Source organism: Orcinus orca, chromosome 16, assembly GCF_937001465.1.
Source record: "Orcinus orca chromosome 16, mOrcOrc1.1, whole genome shotgun sequence".
Classification (NCBI taxonomy): Eukaryota; Metazoa; Chordata; class Mammalia; order Artiodactyla; family Delphinidae; genus Orcinus; species Orcinus orca.
Genome location: NC_064574.1, coordinates 12,393,630 through 12,413,045, shown reverse-complemented (window position 1 = coordinate 12,413,045; position 19,416 = coordinate 12,393,630). Strand labels below are relative to the sequence as shown.

The 19,416-nt window shown below is 44.0% G+C and overlaps 1 protein-coding gene across 6 annotated transcripts in view; it reads left to right on the top strand.

Annotated features, from left to right (window-relative positions):
• SLC9A8 (solute carrier family 9 member A8) overlaps positions 1–19,416 on the top strand; it is a 67,874-nt gene that overhangs the window by 24,869 nt on the left and 23,589 nt on the right. For 4 of the 6 annotated variants that reach the window (XM_033411195.2, XM_004282890.4, XM_033411196.2 and 1 more), the window contains 4 exons: positions 4,750–4,833; positions 9,549–9,650; positions 10,766–10,800; positions 16,438–16,581. In XM_033411195.2, the coding sequence (XP_033267086.1) occupies positions 4,750–4,833; positions 9,549–9,650; positions 10,766–10,800; positions 16,438–16,581 (365 nt within the window). Of the gene's footprint in view, positions 1–1,529; positions 3,578–4,749; positions 4,834–9,548; positions 9,651–10,765; positions 10,801–16,437; positions 16,582–19,416 lie in introns of those variants that run through there. The other 2 variants (XM_033411198.2, XM_033411194.2) reach the window with 2 other exon arrangements.

Below are 19,416 nucleotides of genomic sequence, written 5' to 3'. Positions count from 1 at the left end.
AAAATGTGTCACATTTGAGCCCTTCCTACTTTGACGCAGCTCCTAGGTGTGAGGATTAATTTACCTGTGGAACTGTAGAGTATAAATTTGCAAAACAGGGCTTCCCTGGTGGCGCAGTGGTTAAGAATCCGCCTGCCAGTGCAAGGGACACGGGTTTGAGCCCTGGTCCAGGAAGATCCCACATGCCGCGGAGCAACTAAGCCCGTGCACCACAACTACTGAGCCTATGCTCTAGGGCCTGCAAGCCACAATTACTAAAGCCTGTGCACCTAGAGCCTGTGCTCCACAACAAGAGAAGCCCACCACAATGAGAAGCCTGCACACCGCAACGAAGAGGAGCCCCCGCTCACCACAACTAGAGAAAGCCCAAAGCCCACACACGGCAACGAAGACCCAATGCAGCCAAACATAAAGAAATAAGTAAACTAAAAAAAAAAAATTTGCAAAACAAGCCTCATGGTCTGATGTAAAACACAATTTGAAGCTGTTATAAATAATATTCAGGATATATTTTATTAAATGAGTTCTCAAAATGTACATTGAGCTTGGAATATTTCTAGAGCTACCCTCAGCTGGGGAAGGGGCTAGGCAGGCCCCACTGGAGCGTGCTGTGTATGAAGCTCAACTGGTTCAGTTTAAGCCCCCTCACAGTAGCTTCTGCAACTGGTTCAGTTTAACCCCCCTCACAGTGGCTCATTCTAGGGCAGGAGCAACTGACTGTACACTCTTTCTCAACTCTTAGACTAGATAGAGCCTGATGTGTAAATACCACCTGCTAACACATTTTGTTTGATTTAAAATCAATTGATCAAAATTGGAATCAATTTTAAAACAATTAAAAAATCATTAAGTTTTTTGTTTTGTTTTATTTTGTTTTTCATGGAGGAGAAAGAAAGAGTGGCTTTATTTCTTTGCCAGGCAAAGGGGGAACACAGTAGGTTAGCGCCTCAAGAACTGTGCCCCCAGTTTTATTTTAAATGTTATTAATCTATACAAAATTCTAGAAATTTCACATGGATTTTTTAAAATATTTTAAACTGCTTAATTTGTAATCTTTTTAAAAAATTAATTAAAGTATTTATTTTTGGCTGCATTGGATCTTCGTTGCTGCACGCGGGCTTTGTCTAGTTGCAGTGAGTGGGGGCTACTCTTCGATGTCATGAGCAGGCTTCTCTTGTTGTGGAGCACGGGCTGTAGGCACGCAGGCTTCAGTAGTTATGGAATGCGGGCTCAGTAGTTGTGGCTCACGGGCTTAGTTGCCCCAAGGCGTGTGGGATCTTCCCGGACCAGGGCTCAAGCCTGTGTCCCCTGCATTGGTAGGCGGATTCTTAACCACTGCGCCACCAGGGAAGTCCTCACATAAAAATTTGAACTTCTAGCTTCTCTCAAAGAAGCAGAAGCTCTCTCAACACCAGGCCCACATTCCCCACAGCAGAGATCCGAGGCACTGAGTGCAGCTGCAGCCCTGGGGAACGCTGTATGATCCCTTCTCCGAGCAGGAGGAGGAAAGGTTATCTTTTATTTTTAGTTTTATATGCTTCGGTATTATTAAATTTATTTTTCAACAGATGTTAGTTTTCAAGTTAAATAATAATAATATATTGAATAGTATAGATGAGTGAACCACAGTTGGGTGGTGAATGTAATTAAGTGCCCTGAAGAGCCATCTAGACAACCAGTGCTTGACCTCAGAAACGGGTGAGGTTTTTAGGCTAAAACCATTGGGCAGGCTTTCTGGAGGAGCAGGTGTTTGTGGAAGCCAAAGCAGGAAGTAGGATCTGTTTGGAAACTGGGTGCTGCAGCGAACAGGGGAGGTAAGAAAAACAGTGAAGTTGCTGGGTGTTTTCTTTCCATGTAGGTCTGTTTCCAGACTGTTCTGCTGGGCCTGCCTTCTACCTATATTGTCATATGCTTAATATGTTTCTTTAAGTCAACTTGCTTTTTTATGTATGTAAGTCTTTATAACAGTTTTTTAAAAGCTTTTATTGTGGTAAAATATACGTAACATAAAATTTAGCATTTTAGCCATTTTTAAGTGTACAATTCAGTGGCATTAAATACATTTACAATGTTGTTTAATCATCACCACTATCTATTTCCAGAATTTTTTCATCATCCCAGATGGAAACTCTACCCATTAAACAATTCCCTATTCCTCTCTCCCTACTTTGTTTTCTACTTTCTATTTTTCTTAGTATTTTCTATTTTTTTAGTAGCCCCTATTCTACTTTCTGTGTTTATGAATTTACCTATTCTAGGTACCTCAGATGGGTGGAATCATATAATATTTGTCCTTTTTTATCTGGCTTATTTTATCAATACTTAGCATGATGTGTTTTTTCTGTTTTGTTTTGTTTTGTTTTTGCGGTACGTGGGCCTCTCACTGGTGTGGCCTCTCCCGCTGTGGAGCACAGGCTCCGGACGCACAGGCTCAGCGGCCATGGCTCACGGGCCTAGCTGCTCCGCAGCATGTGGGATCTTCCCAGACCGGGGCACAAACCCGTGTCCCCTGCATCGGCAGGTGGACTCAACCACTGTGCCACCAGGGAAGCCCTAGCATGATGTTTTTAAGGTTCATCCACTTTGTAGCCTGTGTCATAACTTGTTTCCTTTTTATGGCTGAATAATATTCCATGGTCAGTATATACGACACTTTGTTTATCCATTTATCTGTTGATGGGCCCTGGGGTTGTTTCCACCTTTTGACTGTCGTGAATAATGCTGCTATGAACGTTGGTGTACTATATACATTTATTTTAAAGGAAACATTATAATACTGTTTTAAGTGGGAAACCAATATTGTTTTTATAAATAAATACGATAAAAACAAAGTGGTACATTTGCTTGCTGAAGCTTCTGAGGACAAGCCTGTCCTCTTTGTCAAAAAGGGGGATCAGCATATTGGAGAGAGGCTTAACACGGTAGCACCAAACTGACGCGTCTGACTTAATTGGGATTGAGAAAGAACCAAAAAGGGCTGACTTTCTCAATCCGTGGGGTCAGTGGTATCCAACACACGTTGCTCAAGTACCACCTAAAACCACATCAGATCACTTTAGGGGAGATACCGCCCAAAGGAACCTGGGATCTTTCTGTGACACTATTCACTGTAAGGTGGTGTGTGCATTTCCTGTGGCTTCTGTAACGAATTACCACAAATTGGGTGGCTTAAAACAGCAGAGATTTGTTCTCTCATAGTTCTAGAGGCCAGAAGTCTGAAATCAAGGTGTTGGCAGGGCCACACTCCCTCAAGGGAGCGAATCCAGGCCCTAGGGGAGAATCCTTCGCTGCCTCTTCCGGCTTCAGGTGGTCCCAGGCATTCCTTGGTGATGGCAGCCTAACTCCTGTCTCTGCTTCAGTCTGTCCTCATGTGCCTTCATCTCTGTGTCTGTGTGTCCCCTTCTGTCTCTTTTAAGGACACTGTCATTGGGTTTAGGGCCCACCCTAATCCAGTATGATCTCAGCTGTGATTCTTCCATTAATTCCATCTGCAAAGACCCTATTTTCAAATCAGGTCGCATTTTGAGGTTCCAGGTCACATGAATTGGGAGGAGAGGACACTGTGAACCCACTGCAGGTGGGTTCTCCTTTTTCCCAGGGAGTGTTTTGTTTCTGAAACTCCCAGAGTCTCTGCAGTGGCCCAACTGCACAGATCCTGCGAATAGCTTGCCCCACAAAGCACAGAGATCGGCCCATTTCTTTTCACATGGCCCCAGTCTGAGTCATGAGCTTGTGATACAGGCGGTTATTTTAAGACTTAATAAGGCATTTTCAGAAGTCATCATTTGCTTCTATTTTGAGCCTTTTTTGAATGTTATTTTAGTCTTTATGGTAACAGCCGTACATTTGTAAGGATACATTTATCATTCTTTTGAATAGGGATTTTGACAAGAAGTCAGACTGTCAAGATTGTGACATAGAAGTTTTCATATGAAAAGGGCCTGATTTTGCAGTATTAAATAGACTGCGTATTACCTGTAGTCATTTTGGGTTTGAGAACCAGTATGTATTTTCCCCCAATCCACCAACAACTAGAGAACTGTATTACTATAGAAGATGAAATTATTATTCCATTCCCCCCAAAAGTGGCCATATTCTAAAAATACCTTTCATAAGGGTACTTAATATTTGAATCTGAAAGCATGACAAGGGGCTCGCTTTATAGCCATGTCCCAGGTTGCAAGGGCATCAGGTGAGGACTGTTTCATCACATCAGATTTAGGAAAATGGCATAGTTGTCTATGACATGCAGAGAAAAGGCAGGGCTATTTTAAACATGAGTAGGGTTTACTCTTCCTCTAAGTGGATTGTTTTAGGGCTTACCGTTAACCTTTTTCCTGGAGGAATCCAATTTGTGGACTTGTTTTTGAAAGTGTTCTATTTGAATTGAAATGTTTTCTATATTAAAAGTAGTTTTCTTTCCTTAGTAAAGAATAAAAAGCATACCACTGTATGTTTGGAAGTGGTTCATTCTGCTATTTATTTTGCTGGTCACCTTTTAAAATCATTTGTCCTACATTTTTAAATGCAGGTTTTGAGAGTTTTGTATATTTGTTTGTTTTTGTCTCTCCTTTTGTTTGTTTTTGTCGCTCCTTTTGTTTGGTTTTATTATCAGGTGGTGGTTTAAGCATTGTATTTTTCCACTGGGCCAGGTTCTAAGAGAACAGTTACTTTGGCTTTTCATTGATGGATTTATTTCTTAATTACACAGATTTCATGCCTCTGAAAATATCCATTTTATATTTACAGGAGGAAGAAATGTTTCGTCCAAATATGTTTTTCCTCCTTTTGCTTCCACCTATTATATTTGAGTCAGGATATTCATTACACAAGGTAAGACTCAGGCACACATTAGTGCTTTTGGTCCGGGTGGCTCCGTGTGTTTGTAAGGCAAGTTCCTTAAAAGCTCAGGTGTTAATTTAGCAGTGGTGGCTCTGTGTGAACACCCTGGCGTGTGTGGTAGAAGCTAGACTGTCATGCCTGACTTGTAGAGGGAGCAAACATGGTCAGTGGGCTGCTTTCATGGTTTTAGGCAGTGTGGCTTACTAGTGTTTTCCATAGAGGGGTACTTTGCCTAGAAAGAAATAGCCAAAGTGATTTTGGTGGTACACAGGTGTTACATTGACTCCTCTTGGACACAGACTGACCCATGTTAAGAGGACAGACTGTGTCCTGGGATGACAGGGACAGGTGCCCCAGGCCTACTGGTTCTCTCACGTCACCATATCGGGCCTTTCTCCTGCCTTGGGCCCATCCATCCTTCAGTGTCTCCCCTCTCAGGGCACTGCCCTGGGCCTCAGCTCCCAGCCATTATGCCCTTTAAGCCCCAGTCTCCATTCCTTCCCACCCTCTCCCTGGCCGTGCTTTTCCTCACCAGACTGGAGCCCCATCCTTCCCCCTAGTCTTCCACCTCCTTCTGGCCCAGCCACCTACTCCCACAGTTGCTCCGCTCATTCTTGGCTCCCTGACCCTGGAGAGCAGCATCACTGGCCCCTGCTCAGTTCTCTGCTTTGCTCTGGCATTTCTGGTCTCTGTCTTCCAGCTTCCAGTGGGGCTCTTTCTGCCTGGGCAGGAGCTTCTCGCTTTTAAGCCAGTTTGTGTGTGTACCTGAGTCTTTTCCTTGTCTATGAGTTCCTTTTTTTTTTTTTAATTTGTGTAGCAAACTTGTTTTTTTAAATACATTTATTTATTTATTTATTTATTTATGGCTGCGTTGGGTCTTCGTTGCTGCCTGCGGGCTTTCTCTAGTTGCAGTGAGCGGGGCTACTCTTCATTGCGGTGCGCCGGCTTCTCATTGTGGTGGCTTCTCTTGTTGCGGAGCGTGGGCTCTAGGTGTGTGAGCTTCAGTAGTTGTGGCATGCGGGCTCAGTAGTTGTGGCGCACGGGCTCTAGAGCGCAGGCTCAGTAGTTGTAGCGCACAGGCTTAGTTGCTCCGTGGCATGTGGGATCTTCCCGGACCAGGGCTCGAACCCATGTCCCCTGCATTGGCAGGCGGATTCTAAACCACTGCGTCACTAGGGAAGTCCATATGAGTTCTTTTTAAATATAAGTGTATTTAAGTTTTAAAATAAAAAGGTGATTCAACTTAAAATACTAGTAATACAACAGTTATTTTGTAAATATGATTTTAAAAAACTGTGAAGGTTGGAAAGACTAAGGATCGGCATATCTTTGGAGAGAGGAAAGAGCCTGGACTTTAGAGCCGGAGAGACCTAGGCCTAATCATGCGCTGCCCCCTATAGGTTCCTCTTGAGTAGAGTAGAAATTAAAAACAGAGGACAAAAAGATCCCCAAAACCCTACCTCCTAGGTTGCTTTGAGATTTACATTAGATGAAAGTGTATGCAAAGCACCACTCACCACATTAAATAATTGGTAGTGCTTCTTGTTATTATCTGTTATAACATGACTAGTGTTACTATTAATAATAATGTAATAAACTTGAGTTAAATTTGTTATGAGAGTTTTGGTAAAAACATACAAATTAAATTTTTAATTTTCCTCCTGGATATTAAAGCAAAATTATTCTAAGATGTTCAGGCCAGATTTTTTTTAAGTTATTATTTTATTGTGCATTAATCAAAAGAAAAAGTGAAAAGGAAATTTAATATTAAAAAAGTCCCATATCTTATAAACCATTACTGACATCAGATAATTGTTAAAAAGAAAACAAGCAAGAAGGATTTGAAGGTCAGTATCTCTCACTCTTTAATTTTGTGAACAAATCTTGAAAGGACTGAGCAGATTATGAAAATATTTCAAAACAGTGCTGAAGAAAATGGATTGATTTTTTTTTTTCCCTTTGGCTGCCACTCAGCATGTGGGATCTTAGTTCCTCGACCAGGGATTGAACCTGGGCCCTCGGCAATGAGAGCAAGAGTCCTAATCACTGGACTGCCAGGGAACTCCCGAAAAATGATTCGATTTTGACTTAAAAACATAAGACTGGTTATTATATTAGCACATGTAAACTTTTTATTTTCTAATTTTTTGGAGGGAGGGGAAATAAACTTATTCAAAATTTGAGGAAAATAGTAGTTTCTTAAGAGAAGAAATTTTTGAAGATGGCTTTACAGCAGAAACTGTGACAATTTATGTGAAAGGGACTAGTGTGAGTTGGAATGGGAATTCAGAGACTTCTGTCCACTGCCTACCCACCCCCAAAGAAGATAGGAAGTTGACTTTATTTTAATATTGCTATATTTGCTGACATAAATTTGGACTTGGAATAAAAATTTCAGTACAGTTATCATCAGTTGGTATGTATTAGGTAGGCAGCTATTTGGTTCTTTAAATTATTAATATAAAGAATAGAACTTTTTGAAAAATAAATTTATTTATTTATTTACTTTTGGCTGCATTGGGTCTTCGTTGCTGCGCGTGGGCTTTCTCTAGTCGGGGCGAGCGGGGGCTACTCTTCATTGAAGTGCACAGGCTTCTCATTGCGGTGGCTTCTCTTGTTGTGGAGCACGGGCTCTAGGCACGCGGGCCCCAGAAGCTGTGGCTCACGGGCTCTAGAGCGCAGGCTCAGTAATTGTGGTGCACAGGCTTAGTTGCTCCGCGGCATGTGGGATCTTCCCGGACCAGGGCTCGAACCCATGTTTCCTGTATTGGCAGGCGGATTCTTAACCACTGCACCACCAGGGAAGCCCAAGAATAGAACATTTTTTAAATTATGTCTGAGAGAAGCAGATAAATTTGCTTTATGTAGCAAAGGGAAGTTCTTATAGTGGGGCAACTTGAATTTGGGTAACTTTCCAACATCCAGATTAATATTAGCCAACGACGTAAGTTATATCAGAATTAGATCCCTATAAACAGACCAAGGCTTAGTGTAATCTATTTTTAAATAACAAAATTAAGCAGCTCTCTGCAAAGAAAAACTCATAGATGAAAGCCTTTTGTTTAGGAAAAAACCAAATCATTGTGTTTGCCTTGAGCTATTTTAAAGTTCTTTGTGTGCTAAAGATTGAGATGCCAAACAAAGTAATTGAATGTCTGATTATGGTCAGCCAAGTCAAAATTGCAAAAAATGAAGCAAAGAAACTTCCTGAAGGAGATAGGCTTAGTGGGTTGTCAGTGCTGAGCTGAGGACAGTCTTCTGAAGTGAGCTTTAAAGTATCAGTTCCTGGGAATTCCCTCGTGGTCCAGTGGTTAGGACTCAGCACTTTCACTGCCGAGGGCCCGGGTTTCAATCCCTGGTCAGGGAACTAAGATCCCACAAGCTGCATGACGTGGCCAAAAAAAAAAAGTATCAGTTCCTGTTGTTCATGGCTTGACAATTTCTGAGCGAAAAAATGGTTTTCCTTGTCCAGACCCACAATCACGGACCATCAAGTTACCCTGGCCTTATTCCTAAACAGAGTCCACAGGGTTCTAATAAATAGCTTAATTTTTTAAATTTTATGGAAATTTGAAAGATGTTACCATACTGCTTGGACTCAAATATTTTCTCTTAAATGCTGTATAGATGGGAATATATTTTATCTATCATATTTGATGATACTAATAGAGTGAAATAAAATTGCTTAAAAGATGTGGACTACAAAAAGGAGCTTCTGATAGTATAAACTATTATCTTGACATTCTTTGTAGCAATGTACCTTTTCTTAATTAATTGAAAAATTATAATTATATAAACTTCGGACTTTAATCAGACATGAAACACAGTTAATTCCTTTAGTACCTATTCATGGGGCATCTTGCATCTCACAGGCTGTATGCCAGTGACTGTTATACAAAAGCAGATGTGGTCTTTGCCCCCATTGAGCCTGCAACCTAGTGGGAAAGACAGATACCAAATAATTACATAAAATAAATGTAACGTTTCAGCTATGTCAAGTGCTACCAGGAGAGAGTCACTGTGCATTGAGAGCATAGACTGGGATCTGACTTGGGTAAGGGATCAGAGAAGGCTTCCCTCAGGAAGAGTCAAAATGTCCTGAGATCTTGGGACGATTAAAGTTCACTAAGCGAAGGGGAAGGAAGAGTGGTCCAAGCCCAGGGAGCATGATGTGTTTGAAAAACAAAAAGCTACTAGTGTGACTGGAACCCAGAGAACAAAGGGGAGGTTAGAGGCCTTCGAGGGGTCAAACCATCCAGGCTTTGGTTGGGTTTTAACTGCGTTTTGAGTGGAAGTGGGGGTCAGAATGTAGGCAGCACAGTCAGACTTATCTTTTGCAGAGATCATTCTGGAAGCACTTGGAGAGCAAGAGGGCAAGGGCCAGGGCTGGTTGAGACTTGTTAGAAGCTATTGCAGTGATCCAGGGGAGAGATGATGGCAGTTGGGCAAGGGCGGTGGGGATGGTGATGGAGAGAAGCAGGGAGATGTGAGTGACGTGGGGAACGCAAAAGCCACAGGACTTGGCTCTGCATTGCATGTGGGGGTGAGGGAAGATGCCCAGGTTTCTAGAGCTTGCCAACCAAGGTGGGTGATGGTGCCCTTTACAGAGAATCAAGCATGTGAGGAGGGCCAGCTGTGGGGTCCATGACTTCACTGAGCAGACCAGCCTTTCTAATCATTCCTCTCATTTCTGTTCTCTCAAACAGGGTAACTTCTTTCAAAATATTGGTTCCATCACCCTATTTGCTGTTTTTGGTACGGCAATTTCCGCTTTTGTAGTAGGTGGAGGAATTTACTTTCTGGGTCAGGTAAGGAAAACATCTTTGAAAACTTTGAAAACCTTAAATTCTTAGAGCTCATGCAGGGCAGTGGGGTAGTGACACCTCATGGGGGTTTTACAGTCAAGGTAAATGCTCTCCTGCAAAGAAATCCGGACTCAAACAAGGCACAGTAAAGGCATGCTGAAGTTGTCTCTCAGTGTCCTCGAGAAGCTTTGGTGTCTGGAATTGAGTGAATCTTTTCCATAATCCCCAAAAGTATTTGATATTATTTGCAAACCAATATTGTCTTAAGTTGGAATACCTAAAAATAAAGCAGAATATATACCATCAAGATCTTCAAATTATAACAGTATCAATTCTGTTGTCCGACTGAATCAAGGTTAAACACTGTTTCTTTAATAAAAATTTGCATTTTAAAAATCAAAGATAATTCTGTATGTCTTCACTCAATTCTAAGCTGTCCTGTAGAATTACTTTCCCTGGATTTTCCACCATTGCTAAACCAATTCCCGGTGTCATCAACTGAGTGTTTTGTACTTTGAATTCAAATTAATTTGAATTAATTTAAACCAGACCTACCTAGGAAGGTAGTATCTGTAGCTTTGCATTATGCACGTCTGTGCATGTCACAGTTCTCTTCCAGTATGGTCAGTTGCAGAAAGTTTCTCCGCCCTAGTTCTGCAAACGCAGTTTGAGATCCAGGCCTTGGGGTAACTGGCAGATTTCTCTTACATGTGTCAGATGTGTCTGCTGCTTTTGATGGCTGTCGGTAAAAGCCCATATATTCCATCTGATTTTCACCTTTACTGCTGCCTCAATGGCACCAGAATAAATCTGTCTGTCATGCAACCTTCTTCATTGCTCAGCTTCCAGCTTCAAATGGGAATAAACTTTAGAGAAGAAAACTCGTTAATTTGGCTTGCAAATATTAGTGTTCATTTTCATACTTCCTGTGTATGATGATTGAATGCATGCCTAAACTAAAACTTAGGAGTTTTCTGTATTTTTCAAGTGGTTTGGGGACTGAAGATTAATGTCCTTATTAGTTTGTAATAAAGCACTAATGGACATTTTAATCTTCTTGGCTGTTCTCCAGGGGTTTTTTTTTGTGTGTCTGTGTGTTTGTGTTTTTTATTTTACAGGCTGATGTAATCTCTAAACTCAACATGACAGACAGGTAAACCTTTCATACTGTAACACCCATGTGGCTACTTTTCAGACTGGGGCCAAGTTTTCTCCACATTGATTCCTGGCTGTGGTACTTCTCTATTCTGTCTTTTCGTTTTGCTGACTATTTCTGCTGTAGAATCTATTCTGAATTAATTTGTGTCTCTGAAATGAATCAAAACTATATTGAGGAATTTTGAAGATCTCCAGTCAGAGGGTTGCTGATGGAAATGATTTAGTTTCAGCTTTGAAGGGAATAACTCTTGGTTAGTTAAGTTAACTGCCACCTCACACACACCACACGCTGCACCATTGTCCTTTTATTATTAAGAATCATCTTCAGCTCATTTCTAAGGCTTTGCAATGGCCATAATGAAAAGTTGTCTTCTTGAGAGATTGGGGATGGAGTCGGGGGTGAGGTGTGAATCTTTACTCTGGGATTCCCCCCAAGGCGGTGGGGATGGGGAGGGGGAAGGAGGTGCTCTGTTGTGGGCGCCCTTCTCAGGCTGCAGCTACTCCATTGGGCACTCAGAGCTGCTGTCTAGGAGCCCAATCCAGAAATTTCCATAATTGGCTTAGCAAGAAGCAACCTAGGAAGCCGAAGTTACCAGATCTAGTGCTAAAAAAAGTGCACACACACAGCATGACCTGGTTTCCCGTCTCTGAGAAGTGCAGTGAATATGCAGCCTTGCTCTGTGTTTCTCTCCCGGGAGCACTGGATTCTGTCTTGTGCTTGGCTGGGGAGCTCGGAAGTGGGACCCAGTGCTCTGCCCCGGGGTCCCTTTCACTGGGCCAACCAGAGCTTACAGCCTTCAGCAGCAACTTGGAGATTAAAATCTTGGAGCCCTTTTCGTGAGAAATGTGCCTTTGATAACATCAAGTCCAGCCTCATTTTCTCTCCAGGGACATAAATTTCAAAGCCTTTGTTGTAAGATAGTCTTGCTATACAAACAAGTAGCGAAAGTCACATCCCTGTTCCATAGGGAGCGTGAAGCCGAGCAGAACTGATGCCCTGCATTTTGTAGGTATTTTGCAACTGAAAAGAAATGTTCAAAACCCAGTGGATGTAAAAGAAGATGTCACAGCATTCAGTCCTTCAACCTGTTTGGGGGCAACTGCTTAGAGATACAAAAAACGCTTGATAAATCCTTGTGTAATTGAATTGAACCGGAGGTTGGGATGTTCAGGAAGAGAGGAATAAAAGAATTGGCCCTTAGACAAGCAGAGTAAGAACCAGGTGGAGTTTCTCTCTGTGTGGGCAGACACTTCCTTTCCTGTTAGAAAGTGACTGTCCCACAGATGGGGGGGTGCTCTGGGGGAAATTAGCCAGCAGTCGCAAACCCACACAGCTGCAGGGCCTGACAGAACCCTTCACAGAGGGGAGCTGGCCAGGTGTGTGTCTGGAGGTGGTGACAGTGGTGAGCCGGAGAGCCCATCGTCTGAAGGGGACAGCCACCTCTTAGCTCCACCGGCTAATTACCACGTGGGAACATGGACCCAGAATTGCCAGATACTTAATTGTTTTTTTCCCAAAAGAGGCCAAGTTTCTAGATTTTAATAGGGAATTTTCCTGTTTTAAATGTTGCCAACTTGATCCATTTTTCAAAACACCATGCAGGTCAAACATGAGGCCCATGGACCTCTGCACGGTAGGAAACATAAAAATAACTTTTTTGCACAGAAGGTTTTACTTCACTGGTGTTTCCTCTGGAGAGCTAATTCACTCATAGATACACCCTAAATTATTTCACCATCCCAGTCCATTTTCTTTTTTTTTTTTTATTTTTAAATTTTATTTATTTTTGGCTGCGTTGGGTCTTCGTTGCTGCACACAGGCTTTCTCTAGTTGCGGCGAGTGGGGCTTCTCATTGCGGTGGCTTCTCTTGTTGCAGAGCACGGGCTCTAGGTGTGCGGGCTTCAGTAGTTGTGGCATGCAGGCTCAGTAGTTGCGGCTCATGGGCTCTAGAGCGCAGACTCAGTAGTTGTGGTACAGGGGCTTAGCTGCTCCACGGCATGTGGGATCTTCCCAGATCAGGGCTCCCTGCGTTGGCAGGCAGATTCTTAACCAATGTGCCACCAGGGAAGTCCCCCAGTCCATTTTCTTTTTGTTTTGTTGACGTTGCTGTCTTCTGAGATGATGGAATAAAGAAAACACATTGTTCAGTTGAACTGGCTTCTGGCCTTTTAAAAGACTGGGTCATAAGCTGTGATGTGGAACAGCTGCGGGCAAGATTCAATGCCTGCTTATATTCAGACCTCTCCATGATTCAGGCAGTTCATATTTCCGACTTTCCATGTTCACTGTCAGAAACACTGTGCCCCAATTTAGAGTCTCAGCCAAAGCTAAATGTGTTACATAATTTATGCAAAGCACTTCTCCCCCAACATTTTATTATGGAAATTTCAAACACACAGAAAAGGTGAAGCACTGTACAGTGGACACGCACGTGACCGCCTAGATTCTACAGTCACTGTTTTCACTGGATTTGCTTTAACCACAGATCTTTCCATCTCTCCATCCCTCTGTCCATTCATCAATCCGTCTTCTGGTTCCTGCTGTTTGGTTTTCAGTTCAGGATGCCACAGGAACTATGACAAAGAACATCAGTCAGGCCTCTTTCAGTGCAACTGAAACCCAACACGAACTCGTTTTAGCAAAAAAGAAGTTTGTTGACTCATAGAACAGAAGTGTCCCCGGAGTGATGGCTTCCTGCATGACAGCCTCTGGGGGCCTGTGATGTCAGGAACCTCTCCTCTCTCTGTCTTAGCTGTTCCCTGGTCAACATCATCCTCAGGTGCGCTCACCCCACGTGGCAGCACCAATGGCTTTCGTCTCATGATCACCCTCGCTGTCCCCGCCAAAAGGGCCAACCTAATATCTGGTGACCTGGTAAAATGCCTGGCGATGGACCTCTGACCAGGCTTGGGTCCCCTGCCTACTCCTAGAGCCCCACGCAATACAGGGATGGAAGGTGGAGGAGGCCTGGCTCCACAAAGGGAAATTGGAGCCCAGTGGGGCTGTGGGTGCTGTCCACTGTGTGCTTGCTGAGGGATGGAGGGAGGGGCCCGCAAGCCGCACGGAGTCGTCGCCCAGCACACAACCTGCGGCACACTCCCAGGCTCCCACCCTGCTTTGGGATGCACTTTTTTTTTTTTTTTTTTTTTTTACTTATTTAGGCCTCGCCGCACAGCTTGCAGGATCTCAGTTCCCTGACCAGGGATCGAACCAAGGCCTTGGCAGTGAAAGAGCAGAGTCCTAATCAATGGACCACCAGGGAAGTCCCCAAGATGTACTTTTTAGACGTTCTTCTTCCTTCGAGGCCTCTGTTATGTCGCTGTGGGTGATGAGAGTGGGAATAAAAGAAGGAGAGGGGAGAGAAGAATCTCTGTGGGTTGCAGAGCAAGGGCTTCAGGCCAGCTGCCAACAAATCGTGGCCTCCCGGGTTGGCAGCTGTTCGGTGGAGTTACCTTTTCTTCCTTCCCGGACCCCTCCCTCCTGCCTGCCTTCCCCAAATATCTCTGGGCGCTCACAGTGAGGTGAGAGGCAGGTGAAGTCACAGCTCATAATGCACGCGACAAGCTCTGTGAGGACAGGGCAAGTCTGGGAACTGAAGTCTGAGCTGAGGCCGTCTTTGAAGTGAGCAGGCTCTCCTGCATGAATTCACATTTCCCTCTGGCGCCACCACGGAAACCGGTATGCCAGATTATCGGTTTATGAAGAGAACTGTAACTGGCAGGGCAGCCACACGTCCTTTCCCACCAGCGCTCCTCTCCCTGAGCCGGGAGCCAGATGATCGTGCTGGTGACATACGGTGGACAGAGCACGCTCCAGTCCCCAGGCCAGGTAGCTCCTCATCCCTCCCAGACCGCAAGCTTGGTGCGGGCGGGAAACAGGTGGATGGGCTCTGGCTCACGTCTCCACCCGAGGCTGTCCCCTCGTGGCTCCTGGTGTTGCGGAAGGGGGCAGACCTAACCATTCTGCTGAGCTGGAAGGAAAGCAGTGCCAGGCGAGGCCTTTTGAGGGAAGCGACGAGGGCTTGCAAGAACTCTAAGGGGAAGAAGACAAATGGGCTGCGAGAATAATCTTCCTAACTCCTCAGGCGGCCCCCAAGGCCCTGCGGGGTGACCCGGCCCTGCCTCCCTCCCAGACTCCAACATTTCCAGCCACTTGCCCTCACTGCGCTGCTGCCAGGCTCACTGTTTTGTTTCTCAGGCAACCAAGCTTGCTCCACCTCAGAGGTAGCTTGCTCTGGTCACTGCCCCCAGGTCTTGGCCTGTCCATCTGCTTCTTGTCAGGTAGGCCCTCGTTTAAATAAGCATCATTTCTTCAGAGAGGCCTTTCCTGACCCCCCCGATCTAAGTGGGCCCCACCCCCATGCCTCCACACCACCCCGCCATGTTACTCTTTCTCTCATCACCCTGACTTCCTGTGTAACACTCGCCTTTTCTAAGTTGACCTTGGCCTCCGGGTATTGCTGTATCCAGTGTAGTGGCTAAGAGCACCCACTCTGAGCCAGATGGCCTGTGTTTGGATCCAGGCTTCGCCACCTCCTAGCTGTCTGACCTTGGGCAAGTTCCTTCACCTCATTGTCCCTCAGTTTTCTCCTATGTAATCAGAGCAATACTAGTACCATTTCATACGGTTGCTTTGTGGATTATTGAGCTACTATATGTAAAGTGCTCAGAACACTGCCTGGCACGTGGTAAGTGCCACATAAATATTTGCTATTATTATAAGCCTTGGGACTTCCCTGGTGGTCCAGTGGTTAAGAATCCACCTTCCAATGCAGGGGACGCAGGTTCAGTCCCTGGTCAGGGAACGAAGATCCCACACGCCGTGGGGCAACTAAGCCCTCACCGCAACTACTGAGCTCGCATGCTCTGGAGCCCGCGCGCTGCAACGAAAGAGCCTGCATGCCGCAACTAAGACCCGACGCAGCCAAATAAATAAATAAACAAATAAATAAATGTTTTTTAAGAAAAAGCCTTAGTGCTTGCCCTAACATGTGCTTGCACATGTTAGGCAGTTAATGCCCATTTGTTGGAGGTAGTTAGACCCTCGTGAGTACTGGGGTGAGAGCTGCTGGCCTGGTGGTAGGCAGCACTGGTGTCGCTGTCTGCCTCCCAGGCTGCGCAGCCCCTGAAGCAGGCTGCAGTTGCTGCTGACTTTTGGCACTTTCCTAGATGTTGCAGATCTGAGTGGAGGCTGGCGTCGGTCACAGATGGCACTCCGGTGGCCTGGTGGCAAGGGGCAGAGCAGAGGTCAGACCCAGGAGCACATGGGCCATTTAGGGGAGGCCCTCTGGGCCACCATGGTTCCAGCTGCTCTGACCAAGAAGGCTGGGATGGCTGTCATGTATTTAAGCAAAAGTCTTCCCTCTGTCATTGGTCAAAATAAAATCTTGGTATTCTCAGTGGAAAACCAGGCCATTCATAACAACAGCTTGTAGAGTGGGACTTTCACTTCTCCACCCACAATGTTAATTAGCAGGTATTTTAAGTGGAGAAAAAACCACCATCTTCTATAGTTCCTTCAGCTACAGTGTGTACTGTTGTTATACTAAATACCGTCTCTGAGTTTAATGTTTTACTATGTGGACCAGGGGTTAAGCGTTACAGAACTACCCCTTCCTTTTCTCTTTGACAGTTTTGCATTTGGCTCCCTAATATCTGCTGTTGATCCAGTGGCTACTATTGCTATTTTCAATGCACTTCATGTGGACCCGGTGCTCAACATGCTGGTTTTTGGAGAGAGCATTCTTAACGATGCGGTCTCCATTGTCCTGACCAAGTAAGTGTGCTTTCTTCAAGTGACGGAACTAAAGGGCCTTGTATCAGAGGGGCAGATACTTCCGTGCAGCTGCGTGTACAGTTGCTTATCCTCTGGGTGATTGGTTCACTGCTTCTCCATCTTTCTGGCCTGACAAGCCTTGATGTGCCCCAGGAATCTTGTCAAGGCCCAGGGTGATTAGAGGAGAATCTGCCTTTTAGGATCTACCTTTTAGCAGTGCTTTTAAATTAAACCCAGCTTGGACTTCGCTGGAGGTCCAGTGGTTAAGACTCCACGCTTCCAATGCAGGGGTGTGGGTTCGATCCCTGGTCGGGGAACTACAATCCCACATGCCATGGGGTGTGGCCTAAATAAATAAATAAAGCCCAGCTTCTCATCAGCATCACGGGGGGTGCTTATTAAATGTAGCATTCCCAGGTGCCACCCTGAGAGCTTCCGATTCAGTAGGTCTGGGGTGAGTCCCCAGATGATGATGGAGCAGCCAGTTGAGGGATCAGTATTTGGGCAGCATTGTTCCAGATGAAAGCATGTGACAGAGGTCCTGTTCTCCCACTTGTGAGCTGGTGCACGTCACCTTCCTTCTCGCAGCTGTAAGGTACGGTAGTGATATTCACGGGCATCCTGCCTTAAGATGCTATTATGTGAAAGCTACTTTGGAAATTGCAGATCTTTTTCAGTTGTTCATTGGTATACTGCCCTTGTTGATAGGATCTGAGAAATTAAAGATGAGCCATAAAATGTCAAGAAGTCATTGGGAAAAGCAAATGAGTCTAAGTTCATCTCAAATCCATTTGTCGGATGCGGGGCTGTTTCCTTGCACTCTGAGGTTTGTGGTGTTCATGTATGGACAGGAGACCCAGACAGTTTTACCAAAAAACAAGAAGGTACAGACAGTCAAAGCAGTTGGAGAAAAGAGCCCTGGACCATGTATCAGAGATGAGCTAAGAGAATTTGGGGGGCCATTATGTGTTGTTCTGTTAAAGAATAGTTTTTCCATTTTGATTTTGAACTTGTTTCCTTTGTTGTGGGATTCCTTGCAAACCATAACCACTCTGTGGTTTTCTTAAAAGCCTTACTATAGACTATACTCAGCATTCTTATGTTGGAATAAAAGAACATTTTATCGTGGAAAGAGCCCGGGTCTTGGGGTCAGGCTGACCTGGGTTCAAGTTCCAGTGATGGCCACTCAGCTGTGTGACACCCTGGGTCAGCTCCTGAACCTCTCTGAGCCACAGGTGTCTCAACAGTAAAGTGAGGGTGATAATGCCTCAGCCTAGAATTGGATTTGAGGATTGAGTAGTTAAATCTACTATGTGAAAAGCATCTGCCGTCGGTGAATGTGAGATCCTTTCCTCTTCTGCTCCTGTCCCCCAGCTATTGTTTGTCCTGTTTTTGTCCTGCTTTTGCAGGAAGAACTTACCAAGTGTTGCTTAATTGAAAGAGGTGCTCAGCAGACCCTTAAACAAAACAAAAACATGTATATATATTCTATATATATACATATATATATATAGAAAACTTACAAAGAAAGAAAGAAAAGAAAAAAAATGCAAGCATTGTAACTCCCAAGAGATACAGTTAACAATTTGGTAGAAGGTACATGTAATTTATTTAGATGGGTATATACTGTATTGTAACTTTTCCATTGAATGGAGTTGATAAACATCATTTATATTTATAATATCATTTAACTAGTTGCATAGTATTCTTTCTATGGGTTTACTGTGATCTATTTATGGATTTACTGTGATCTATTTGACCAGTTCCCTATTGTTGGCTTTTTCATGTTTCTCTTGGCAAAAATTTCTGTAGCTTTATTAGGAAATTATATATCATGCTGTAAGAGCTTTTAAAAAAAATCTGATATTTTTTCTTAAGACCTACTATGAAAGTGTCTTAGTTTTCTGGTTTTTACCTTTATCTTGTGTCCTGGTTGTGCATTTGAACATTTGTGATAAGGAATTGTGCCTAAATTGGAGGTGACATCATGAGTTATTCTTATACATGAGGAGCTAAACTCAACTGCCTTGTCTCTAATTTATTTTTTTCTTAAATCTGGCAGAAGTAGGATCTTTTCTGAGCTTTCCCAGGTCTCCTTTGCCACAGAAAGGCCAAAGGTTAGGAGATACTTTGTTTTTAAAATGAGAAAGGATGGAGTCATTGTAACTAGCCATACATTCTTCCTGGAAAAGTGCTTTTGAAGGCCAAGTTCACCTATGATGACAGTTTCCAAAATTGAATCAGGGGGCCACATGCATATATGGTTTCCAGCCTTCACCTCCACTACTTACCGGTACACAGGCTGGGGTAGGAGTCACTGACCTAAGTCTCTGACTCAGATGGGTTGTCCTGTGAGTCCGTAGGCATTTTCCGGTGAAAGCGGGAGATGGGGGAGAAAGGGGATGTGGTAGGACTGCCTTGTTTTTGCAGTGTAGGGGGGAGGTGTTGTCAGCTTTCCTTGGTTACAAGGAAGAATCACATCTTGTTTTTCAGAGTGATCTGATGATGATACATTTATCTTTGTAACTGAATATGTGAATGAATTACCCCTTTTTTAATGTTTTCACTTTCATAAGTGCCAGAAAGCTGAGTATCTTCTGTTTCTTCATTAACCTTAATTAAATTATTTTTAGCTTTGATTTGTTACTATGACAATCTATTCTTACAATAATTGTGGTAGAGGAAACCTTTAGTTCTCTGCAGCTGCAGCTAAAGCTCATGAAATGGATCCTGAAGCAACATTGTCTTTTATTCTTTAAGGTGTGAGGAACATGACCTGAAAAAGTAAAATGCATGACATTTCCAGGCTAGAAAGAGTCCGAATTCTACCTTCAT